The sequence below is a fragment of the Notolabrus celidotus genome, chromosome 1, assembly GCF_009762535.1.
Source record: "Notolabrus celidotus isolate fNotCel1 chromosome 1, fNotCel1.pri, whole genome shotgun sequence".
Lineage (NCBI taxonomy): Eukaryota > Metazoa > Chordata > Actinopteri > Labriformes > Labridae > Notolabrus > Notolabrus celidotus.
Window position 1 is genome coordinate 3325255 of NC_048272.1, and position 12547 is coordinate 3337801.

The 12547-nt window shown below is 39.5% G+C and overlaps 1 protein-coding gene across 1 annotated transcript; it reads left to right on the top strand.

The window, feature by feature from the left end:
* The first annotated feature begins 3097 nt into the window (after positions 1–3097).
* On the top strand, positions 3098–12265 carry LOC117814507 (sodium- and chloride-dependent neutral and basic amino acid transporter B(0+)-like). The gene is made up of 16 exons (XM_034685885.1): positions 3098–3163; positions 6308–6452; positions 6536–6667; positions 6890–7051; positions 7185–7223; positions 7293–7407; positions 7490–7622; positions 7735–7875; positions 7953–8088; positions 8459–8551; positions 8637–8762; positions 8912–9030; positions 9224–9323; positions 10786–10895; positions 11199–11366; positions 11491–12265. Exons 1-16 carry the CDS (start codon positions 3098–3100, stop codon positions 11617–11619), a joined length of 1914 nt encoding a protein of 637 aa, XP_034541776.1. The 3' UTR covers positions 11620–12265.
* The last annotated feature ends 282 nt before the right edge of the window (positions 12266–12547 follow it).

Below are 12547 nucleotides of genomic sequence, written 5' to 3' on the forward strand. Positions count from 1 at the left end.
CTGATGAGGTGCTTTGCTCAGGACTGTAGTCCGGATCAGAGTCTAAAAAGCTCTCACCAACAAGCAGAATAATTAATGACGTTCAGTAAGTCCTACAGAAAATATATATTTATTGTAGCGTCCGTCCGGACGCTGTAGTGATGACGAGCCGATTCGTGAACACGTTGAGCTTTAATAACCGGTCACTGTCGGCCGTGATCAGCCAACCAACAAAGCAACAATCAATGTTTGAATGAATGAAAAACTTCTCCTCTTGTCTCTCCTCTCTCCCACTCACACTCTCTACACCTCTCCTGATGCCTTCACTGACCGTCAACACTGTAGGAATTAAGAACATCTTCACTGAACACGTTTAACAAACAGTAGATCTGTTACAGTATTACATGTGTTATAACTTTTCTCCTGATATCATGTCACTGGTACAACTGGATAATGCTAGCATGATAGTTGTGAGTACTAACAGCAGCCATGTTTGTTTGTGTTTTTAACTTTCACTATGATAATGTTTTGGTGAGGACCGGTTTTGAATCAGTCACCATCATATGGTCGAGAATCAGCGGCGCTCGTGCATGTGAGCGGGGGGGGGGGGGGGGGGGGGGGGGTCGTTTTGGAGGAGCTCCGAGGGAGGAGGGGAGGGGTTAGACGGAGTCATGAGGAAAAGCTACATTCAAATTCATGCTGGTTTTCCGAGACTACCAACCCCAGCTTTAAAGTAACATAAGTGACTTTTTACCTGATTATTTTTGTACTTGTTTTTTCAGGCAGGGGTGACTAAATTTCAATTTAAAAAAAAGGAATGTTTCCCTGTTTCCCCGCAGTCTCACATTTAGGGAGTATGAGGGCCGGGGATCATAAAATAAAAATAAAAGGAGGAAGATTTTTTTTAATATGTTTAACCAGTCACATTGTTGTCTGCTTTTTGGGGTTTCTGCAGGGTCAGGAAATTCCTGTTAAATTTGTTAACAGGAACACCAAAAGAACAGAAGACTTGATTAAGCAGATCGGCTTCAAGATCTATTTGTCTTAAGTGGTTAAAAATGTGTCAAAACAACAAAATCACTGCTGTTGTTTTGAGAGATATTGCTCAGTGCTCTGTATCTATCACAAATATTCTAATATGGGGCTTCAGAATTTTTTATTTTTTTTCATAGACAATCTATTGATTACCTATTTATATCACTGTATTTCCTCCACAGTGTTTTATATTGGACCTTGCTTATATTTTATGCTAATCACAATTTTCTATCACTATGTTCTGTTTCTTATTAATCATTTTTCAATAAATATTTTCTTCCACATCTCCAACATAAAGTGAGTGAGACTAAGCCCAGTCTAGTACTGTGTCTCATCTTCTTATACAAGACTGGTGAGGCAGCTTGGACCAGCCAAACAAAAACACCAGGTTGCAAAGCAGCCTTAAATGTTATATTTATACAGAACAGCTGTTACAAAAAGTGTAAGAGATCATCTCATGGATTTCAGAGAGACTCTATCAGCAGGTTGCATTGCTGTCTGTCACCATCCCGTTTTAGAATCAGAAGCACCCAACAAAAAGACAGAAACAGTTGCATAAACACCGTGATGCTATTTGTTATTGACACTGAGCTAAACGGCTCCAAATCAACAGAGTCCTGCAATAAATGCTGAGTCCAGGACTGCTTTCATGTTCAGGCTTTACTAACAACGTTTCTTCTCTCTAGGAAAAGCTCAGTTAGCAATATGATCACTCTGCAGCAGGTTTTTAGTGTAGTTCAGCAGGACATTTTGAATGTATCATTTTTATGATGCAGGTAAATCTGTAATTTCCTTCATGATTATGTATACGTTTTTAGATGAATCTTGGAGTTTATTTTGTTATCTCTGTGATTTTGTGATTGTGTTTTTCCCTGTAATGCCTTCATTCTCATGTCAAGAACAGTTTATTCAGTAAAAGAGCAGTTTCAGATCCAGAAAAACAGCTGTTCAACCAGTTTAACTATATTTAGTATTTACAGATGACACATCACATATTTACAAAGGAACTTACATGTATGTATTCAGCGTATATTGGACCAAGCCTAAGGCCTTGTGCTAACTGTCAGATAAAATGATTGTGTGTGTCTGAGACTGTTAATGTTGGACTGTGATTAAAATAACAGCTGAGGTATGTTGTTAAATGTATTGTACATGAGTTTTACATTTATCTTCACTGTCACTGTTGTCATTGGCCTGTTTTTGTTGCCACGCTGACAGGATGTAATTAAAGCGTCTAAATTGTTCATTGTCACGGTTTCTGCTTCTGTCTGACACTGTTTAACAAGCTGGTACAACATCTGTCTCTACTCTTCCATATCTTACTGTCAGATCTGATTAGACCACATTATAAGTTCAAGAGAGGCGAGCAGCCAGAGATGCACAGACTAAGTGACAGAGTGATACATTACACTGTCAAAAGAGCACAGGATGCAATTTTTAGTGGAAGAACATCAATTACACATGTGCAGCACAAAATTAGTAAAGACTATGTTTTGCACAGAGGGCCCCACACATACAAGCATGCATATTTTTGTGTGTATGACTGAAAGGACACATAATGTTTGGGGTTGTATGATGCTAGTATTTGTAAGAGAGAAAAAGCTGAAAGCTCATCCCCAAAAAGGGTCATTTTAAGGACATAGTGCCTGGTAGAACCTATGTTATAAGTATGTCAATGTGTGTGGGGTGCTAAAGTTTGTGAATGACGCTTGTGTGGGTGTGTATGTGTCAGTTAGGGTAGCCTTCCCTTCTGTTTGTCATAGCTCAGTATTTACCACTATCCCTTGTGTGCTACACCTCGCACTGTGTATACACATGGCTAACTATTTGATTAAGCCTGAGGCTCTTCATGTGGTGCAGGTGACTGTGAGTGTCTCTGTATGGATTAGTGAAGCTCAGACAGTGCATCTCTGTCGGCCATCGTCCTGAGATCATCAGCTGAGAATTTGTATGTAGTGCTGGTACAAGAACTCATATATAAGAACTCATCCTAAGGAATTTAGTTTGGTGGGTCTGACTTCATACGACTACTTCAAGCAATTAGAAGTTTCCTCAACAGATCACCAGAAGCAGATGAAACAACATGGGGAAATATGGCTTGAACCTTGCCAGGGATCCAGCAAGGGACCCTGCTATTCTTACTGATCAGGTAGGATTGTAGACATTTGTCAGTCAATTAAATTAATGATGTATGTGGAGTATTAACTTTTAAAATGCTAAAAACAAAAACAAATTCCTGTTTTTTTTAATCAAACAATAAAACAAGAGATATTGCTGTTGTACCAAATATAAGCATGGCTTTAGTATGCCAAAGGCATGAGGCTGTATGGTGAAGTCAGTGCCACAGGTATTTACAGCATGCTGATATTCAGTACCACATCAGCATATGTTAAGCAGCATATGTGAGTCAAAAAAAGAATAACAAATAATAAAGACATCTCAGGTGATTATTTTCTTTTTCATTCATTTGATTTTCCAACAAAGTACTCTAACTTGACTTCAGGTCAACTGTTTCCAAGCAACCCATTCATTTTCCATTTTTCCATTCTACTTTGTGTCTTAAATTAGCAGACCAGCTACTTTATACGATGTACATTTTTCAAAATGTTTCCATTTATCCTGTAAGATAAGATAAGATAAGATAAGATAAGAGTACAAGAATTTCAACAAGAATATATAAATTAAAAACAAAGTCCATCAGAGACGACAGATTGGAAATAATTCTCCTGTCAGCCACCACCTCCACAGGGTCCAGGACTGAACTGGCCTTCTTCACCAGTCTTGCTCGTAGTCATAAAGAGTATGTTGACTGATAATTTGGTTGTCTGTGTAATTCTGAGGTGCCAGCTCAATTGATCAAATTCAATTTTTTCACTCATGCTATTTTTTTGGGACTTGCTACACATACAGTTTTTTTGGTATATACATACAAATGCACAGTGCAGTGCAGAATGGATTCTTTTCATTCTCGGGGGGTTCGTAGACATGCCAGGGACACATATTTCAGGTAGAGAACCATTAAAAAGTCCATTTTGCATGATATGTCACCTTTAAATGTTTTTATTATTATTATACACAAATGTAGCACGTATTACAAGCCAGCTTGTGGAGTGACAGAAACCCAATAAAAAGGTATTCATAACATTATTGTATTTTTTCCTTTTAAGAACATTTCTACTGGAAGCGATATTGCAAGGTACACTATTGCTCTTATAATGACTTATTGAATAACAGGCGTAATGTTGATTCTATTTACACCCTGACAGGCATGCTAGCTTAGCCCTCGTAGCTTGTACCGGAAGAATGTTATAGATGAAGTCATAAGACACAGAGATGACAAGCATTAGTATGTTATAAAGGGCAAACTAACTGTCAAGTCAGCAGGCATTTGTGCAGTGAACATGCTTAGGGAGAGATGTCAGAGTGAGGATACTGCCGTCAACCAGCAGACCCAGAGCAGTTGGGGATTCGGTGCCTTGCTCAAGGGCACCTCGATAGTGCCCAGGCACCAGCCACCAGTCCACTTGCCAAGCTTCGTCCATGCTGGGACTCGAACCGGCGACCCTTCGGTTCCCAAGCCAAGTCCCTATGGACTGAGCTACTGCGGCCCCCAATCAGTCAGGACAACCGTTGTGTTTGTAACCACATACCAACGTATTACCTATTACACAAAATCAGTATGTGCTGCCTGCTGACTTGACAGTTAGTTTGCCCTTTATAACATACTAATGCTTGTCATCTCTTTGTCTTATGACTTCATCTATAACATTCTTCCGGTACAAGCTACGAGGGCTAAGCTAGCATGCCTGTCAGGGTGTAAATAGAATCAACATTACATACAGCTCTGTAGTTGTTTGAAAAGACTTTTAACCACATAGAAAACATACTGCTTACAGTTCAACGCTGGCTGCTGGGCTAGGCTTTTCTATAGTTTAAAAAGCTGTAATGTTTTATGGGGCATTCTTCCCTAATTTATGCACAGATGAGCTTCTTTAGATGTCTATGTGAAGGGTCAAGTGTTTAAATTTTTACTCTCAGGGACTGAATCCACCTGTTAAAATATTGACTCACTTCACTAAACCCTGCCTTTGTTCAACATTATGACAGGCATGATGGTGACGTCAGGCCGCCTGTTATTCAATAAGTCATTATAAGAGCAATAGTGTACCTTGCAATATCGCTTCCAGTAGAAATGTTCTTAAAAGGAAAAAATACAATAATGTTATGAATACCTTTTTATTGGGTTTCTGTCACTCCACAAGCTGGCTTGTAATACGTGCTACATTTGTGTTTAATAATAATAAAAACATTTAAAGGTGACATATCATGCAAAATGGACTTTTTAATGGTTCTCTACCTGAAATATGTGTCCCTGGCATGTCTACGAACCCCCCGAGAATGAAAAGAATCCATTCTGCCCCTCTTCTGATTTCTACACCTTTCTGTAAATGTGTGCTGAAACGAGCCGTTTCAGACTTCCGTGTTTTTGTTACGGAACAACAATATCCGGTCTGTCACGGAGTCAGAGCTCGGAGCTTGTTCAGCCCATAGACTGTATAAAATACAACTGAACTTCTCTGTTTTTCATTCCCTGCACACGTGTGCTAACAAGGAGCTTAGGAAGGAGGCATGCTAGTTGTAGGCTGTCTTAATAAACACAAAGGTCGGTTTTACTCCCCACGTCTGCAGATTTGAAGATCTAGTGGATGATTTTTATTTGTCATGGAAAAGTGCTAGCGCTAATTAGCATAGCCACATAGCTACATGTCGTAGCTGTAGCTGTGTACCAAGACACACGTCGACATACTGACAAATAAAACAACAAGAAACACAAAATCTGTGACCAATCCTTCAGAAAGGTCCTGCTGCCTTTCTGGTAGAGGTCGGTTTTACTCCCCAGGCCTGCATATTTGAAGATCTAGTGGGTGATTTTTATTTATCATGGATAAGTGCTAGCGCTAGTTAGCATAGCCACATAGCTACATGTTCATAGCTGTGTACCAAGACACACGTCTACATACTGATAAATAAAACAACAAGAAACACAAAATCTGTGACCAATCCTTCAGAAAGTTCCTGCTGCAGGCGCCTCTCCGTCAGGATCAGATTCTGGATCAGATTCAGATGGTTGAAGTAACGTGATCTCTGAGCAGCCGTGTATATTCAGCCAACATGTAAACATTAGATCAAAGTGCCGGAGAGCCGAGGCACATCCACTTCCTGAGGGGGCGTGGTTCTAATTACTGTAAGCCAGAAATAACATCCAATAAATAAAAACATTCTGTTGTTGCAGGACTGTCAAACTGAGGATGGTGATGAGAATCCAGACCGTGGAAACTGGACCAATAAGACAGAGTATATGCTCTCGATGATAGGCTTTGCTATTGGCCTTGGAAATATCTGGAGATTTCCATATATAGCTTTTAAAAATGGAGGGGGTAGGTATTTAGCATTAAAGATGATAACCAAGATGTAGTTATTTGTTGACATCATTAAAATTTTATATTATCTCTGTGAGCAGGTGCCTTTCTCTTCCCTTATTTCCTGATGTTGGTGTTATGTGGAATTCCTCTTTTCTTCCTGGAAAGCGCCATTGGTCAATTTTGCAGCCAAGGTCCGATCAATGTGTGGAGGGCAGTGCCAATCCTGCAGGGTAAACCAGTGCAGAAAACTTTTTAAGGTTTTCATGCTTAACACCTAAATGTGTCATACTAATGATTGCCAGTAAAATCGCTGACGCAGCAGATATAAAACCAGAGAAAAAAGCAGATTTGTGTTTGAGATCTCAGTTTGGGTCAGACATATTTTGTACTTAACATTTTCTAATGCCATATAATGTTCTGAAAGTGCCTTCATAATGTGTTATCTTCTGCAGGTGTTGGCTTTTCCATGGTTATGGTGAACATATTGGTTTCAATATATTATAATGTCATCGTGGCCTACAGCCTGTACTACATGTTCGCCTCTTTCCAGTCTCCTCTGCCCTGGTCCAAATGCTCCAGTTGGTCTGACAAAAATTGCAGCAGCGCACCTTTAGGTACTTTTTCTGTTCTTCTTGTAAACACATATGATGGAGGCTGCTGTTGAGTTGATGTTTATCTGTAACTGAGGACTGGAGAATCTCCAGAATAATTTAAGAAAGGCGATTTTGTCTATTTCATATGTATCAGGCAAAGGCCCATGTAATGTAAATATGGGGTTTTATATTTGTGTGCATCCATTACATTGACAAATAACTTCAAATAGCTATTCATGAGAGCTCTCTCCTCTCTCTTCAGTGTACTGTAATGTAAGTGGCGTTCTGGTGTCAAACTGGACTCAAGAAAACAGCACATGTCCTTCTTCCAACATGATCAGGGTTCCAGTGCAGAGCCCAAGTGAGCAGTACTGGGAGTAAGAAACCCACTCGTGAAAAAACTGCCCCAAAAATGTGTTTTACTGTTGTGCTCTACATTTATATCTCTCTTCTCTTCAGCCGTGTGGCTCTGCAGAGATCAAGCGGTCTTGATGAAACAGGACCAATAGTTTGGCACTTAGCCCTCTGTCTGCTGCTGAGCTCCGCAATTCTTGCTACAGTACTTATTAAAGGCATCAAGTCCTCAGGAAAAGTAAGAGAGTTACACCTTATCACAAGTCTAACTTCTCCCTCCTGTAAGTTAAAGCATGGCTGCTAGAGTAGGGACAACATAGTACAGATTTATATATATATTCTCTCTCCAGGTTGTGTATTTCACAGCTACATTTCCTTATGTGGTGATTCTGATCCTGCTGATCAGAGGTGTGTCATTGGAGGGAGCTGGAGATGGGATACAGTTCTTCATTGGCTCTAAATCCAATTGGACTAAACTGACTGAGGGACAGGTAAGAACATCACAATGTCTTTTCACAGAAAAAACTATAGACTGCTGGTTGTAACTCAAACATTCTGTGTATTTTAGGTCTGGAAGGATGCAGCAACTCAGACTTTCTTTTCCTTGTCTATTGCTACGAGTGGAGTTTTAACTCTTGCTTCCTACAGCAACTTCCGCAACAACATGTACATGGATTCAATCATTGTAACCTTCACAAACCATGGTAGGAAAAAAAGAGTTTTAATATTTTTTAAGACAGAATTAATTAATTTGTGCTTCTTGAACAGTTTGATTTAGCTAGAAATGAATATTAAAGTCAATATGCAAATATTTATTGAAGAAATCAACTACTGCTAGTTAAAAAACACTCATCATGGTGAACAGCAGTATTGTGGAACAGCCAAGTCATTGTAGAGACATCCATGGCTGTTTCTTTCACTGTGGTTTGATATTAGACCTCTAGGTAATGGTTTTGATGCCACCTTTTAGAAAATGCCATCCTCTTGTGGTTGAGTAGCTTCATTCAGTCCCCTGAGATTATTTCTGGTTTTAAAGTCTATGTGACTGACTTTGTTATTTTTCTCTCCTCATAGGAACCAGTGTTTTTGCAGGCTTTGCCATCTTCTCTATTTTGGGTCATATGGCTAAGGTCTATGGAAAGCCTATTGGAGAAGTAGTAAAGGAAGGTCAGACATACAATTTTGGTACTTTCTTTTTATAAAAAAGAGTGTTATACATTCTCTGATGTGTTGTTTCTTCATCTTTGTGCAGGATTTGGTCTGGCCTTCATTGTGTATCCAGATGCTTTAGCTAAGCTCCCCGTCTCCACTTTCTGGTCCATTCTGTTCTTTTTCATGCTTTTCATTGTTGGCCTGGACTCCCAGTTTGCACAATTAGGTAAGACTTTCATCAAGGAGTGGTTCAAAGGTCATGTCTCACCAGTTGGTAACAACTCGATCTTCAATTCAACACTTGGTTTTAAGCAAATCAAAGTTTCACACTCCATGACCCAAGGATACTCATCACTCTTTTGTTTTCTCCATCAGAGGTGGTTGTCACCTGCCTGTGTGATGCCTATCCTGAATTCTTCAAACCCAAAAGAGCCGTGGTGACAGTAGCAGCAGTCGCCATCCTCTACCTGCTGGGCCTGCCATTAGTCACAAGGGTACCATTATTCTGTCAGCAGTGACTCTGTTACTATTGTCCTTTACCATCGCCCCACTAACCTGCTGTTTCTCTCTCTCTCTCTCTCTCTCTCTCTCTCTCTCTCTCTCTCTCTCTCTCTCTCTCTCTCTCTCTCTCTCTCTCTCTCTCTCTCTCTCTCTGTGTGTGTGTGTGTTTCTATGTGTTTGGTACAGGCAGGAATATACTGGGTGACTTTAATGGACCAGTTTGTGGCCAGCTGGGTGCTGCTTGTTTTGGCTCTCTTTGAGGTCATTGGCATCTTCTACATTTATGGTAAATATGATTTATATAGATCTGTGAACAAACTCATACTAATACTTTATAAATTAAACTTCATTAGTCACTAGGCTGTATTCAAATTCAATATGCATTGAAGGCTTGGAGGTGGAGAGTGGATACAGAAGGTATCAGTCTATTTGGCATGGCAATATTGTACCAACATACAGACACCAAACATCAACAATGTTTTTTTTGATATACTGAATTATGAAGGTTTTTTATCAGTCTGTTAAAACTGCTGAGTTTGTTTCTGATGAGATCAACAGGGCTGAGTCAGAAGATTCACTCAAAGGTTGGAGACATTGTTGTTCAATTTCAAATAAAAAGTGATGCAGTAACAGTTGCTGTCATAATAGGCTGTTAAAGTAAGGTAATCAATCACTGTGTACTTTACAGTAGTACTCAGTATAATGTAAAATATTCAAAATCACAATAGTGTTGTATAGTCAGGTCTTGGTAATTCAAATCCTTTCTCAGCTGGTGGGTTGCTAAACCATTTCTAGTGGCTAAAAGTCCTAGCTGCAAATGATGCAGTGCAATTGCAGTTGCAGGGTAGTTTATTCACACTCTAACACAGTGGCTGGCAGTAATGCTCCTTAGAGTCGGTTGTCACTCAATATTAATTGACAAAATTCAGAAACTGTGGTAACAATGGTCTTTAAAGAGGCGGTGGTGGGTCCTGAGTCTAGACAAGTTGAGAAACAATGTTGTATTCCTCTGTACACATGAGTGTTTTACAGTTAATGTCAATGATTTCCTATAAACAGTGTCAGTTAAGGACCAGGCAATTCACTGAAAATCATGAAATACTGTTATTTTACTACTTAGTTTCTATAGCTCTGTTTAGCATCCACTAAATCTCTATTACCGAAATGAGCTTCATGCTAAAGGGCAGTGATTGTTTTAACAGGAGGGATTATTTTCAGCAGGGGATTTGATAGGGAGTCGAAGGGATCTGCACAAAAATGAGTCACGGAGAGGAGACATATTGGTTTGTGAAATACACTTGGAGTAATCCTGATAAATTACAGAAGCAAACAGACCATCAATAATAAGATTGATTGCCTCTGAATAGTCATTCTTAAGCCTGCCAATGAGTCAGTGTCAGGTCAAGACGGCACACCAGTGATGACTTTGTTCACATTATCCAGGGAAAAAAGATTTACTGTGAGTGAATCTGAGAGTTAAATACAGAGGAACGGCTTTTTTTTTGTCAGAAAACACTACTCAGCATTTTCAGGACATGATCAGCAAAAAGATGAGATGCACTGCTTTGTCCACATGGGTCCCTGAGATCGGCACCAGTTTCCCACAGTAGTTTTAAAAAATATCAGTCCACTTCAAATAAGGCTGTAGTGTTTGTGGTTTGTTGCAGCTCTAGGGTAAATAAACTTTATGGGAATCAATTTGCCAATGTGACAAACTCCTTTTTTACTTTCTTTGTCATGCATTACAGGAGGGAACACTTTTATACAAGACATTGAGATGATGATTGGAAAAAAGACCTTTTGCTTCTGGGTTTGGTGGAGAGCATGTTGGTTCTTCATCAGCCCCTGCATCATTTTGGTGAGTTTGACCTCTCATATTAATTTCCTTTAAATTACAGTCTTAGTATGATTTTTGAATTTTAACTCCAACTACAAGGCACTTTTGTTTCCTATATCTGAGTTGGGCAAATGATGCTGGTTAAAGGGTTTGTATTTCTGTGACTTGCCTCTTGATTAAAACTTGGTTTGAGATGAAGGCAGTGATTTGGAGGCTAGTTTTCACAGCTAAAGCATGCAGTACATGAGACTCGTGTTATAAAGGACCAGTACACCTGTATTAATTGTAGTACATGTAACATTGATGAGTACACTTTCTGTATAGGTGGTCCTATTGTGGTCTATCATATCCTTTGTGCCTCCCACCTATGGAAAGATCCACTATCCGGCCTGGGGTTTGGCTCTTGGTTGGTGCATGGTAATATTCATCCTCATGTGGATCCCGTTGGTAGCCGTATACAAACTGATGAGGGCAGAGGGAAGCCTCTGGCAGGTGTGCATATTATCTGATATCATTTAAGATTTGAATGGGCATTTAAAGATTGGTGAGAATTTCTGCTATAAGTAAGAGCGGTCCTTCAGCTTGTCTTTTTCACTGTTTGTTCATATTTTCACAGCGTGTGAAGTCATTGTGTGTACCCTCTGAGAAGTGGCATCCCTACTTGGAGATCTATCGAGGAGAACGCTACTCTGAAGACAACTGTCGCCGACGAAGAGTAGTGTCAACAAACAATAAGGAAATGTAAATTTAACTTTCATATTAGGGGACTTTTTGAACACTGAAGTCACTGGCATGTGCTTGTGAAAGAAAGCAGTCACACAGAAAGGATAACATGAAAAGTACATGCAGCTTAAGGCTTCCATGTGCTGTGACTGTGCTTACACAGAAATACATGTTTCTTTTTCAAACAACCAGTTCAAGCCAAAGCTTAACACCCAAATAAAGTATGATAATGGGAGTAATGAAAGAGCAGACATCCACTCAAATAAGTGTCCTTTGCAGTAGACCCTTTAGACAGATACCTGCATATGAATGCAGAATCTGAGGGGGCAATGCACAGTTTTATGGTGTTCTGGTTGCTATTTGTGTGAGTGTGTAGAGGGATATTGTCCTTGCAGTACAAAAGTCTGTGTGAGGGGCCATAAAGGCAAATAAAAAAAAGCTGTAATGTAAGCCTCTAACCCATTAGCTATCTTCTGACAATACATCAGCTTTTTATTAGCCTCTATAATGAGACATCTTTATGTCCATGGAGATAACTATCCAGATGTAGCCTGTATTTTTTTTTGTCTTTGATGTGCATTCATGGTCAGCTACCACATTGTTAAAAAATTTGATTCCTTAATTCAGCTCTATGAGCACATACGACTGGATTGAAATCACTTAAAATGCAACATTGTAGATGTGAATGTTGTAAAACTATTTATTATACTATGCAGAAAGATGTATGGTTACTAACTTTGATGGGACATTAACATCTAAAGTAAGTGACAAGCTGACAGAGAACAGAAAAGGGAAAGACAGGGGCTCAGTGTGCCACTTCTCCTGGATAAGGCTAAGCCTATAGCAGCATAACTATGAACTGGTCCAAGCCTGAGCCAGCTCAAACTATAACTTTAGAAAGAAAGAAAGAAAGAAAGAAAGAAAGAAAGAAAGAAAGAAAGAAAGAAAGA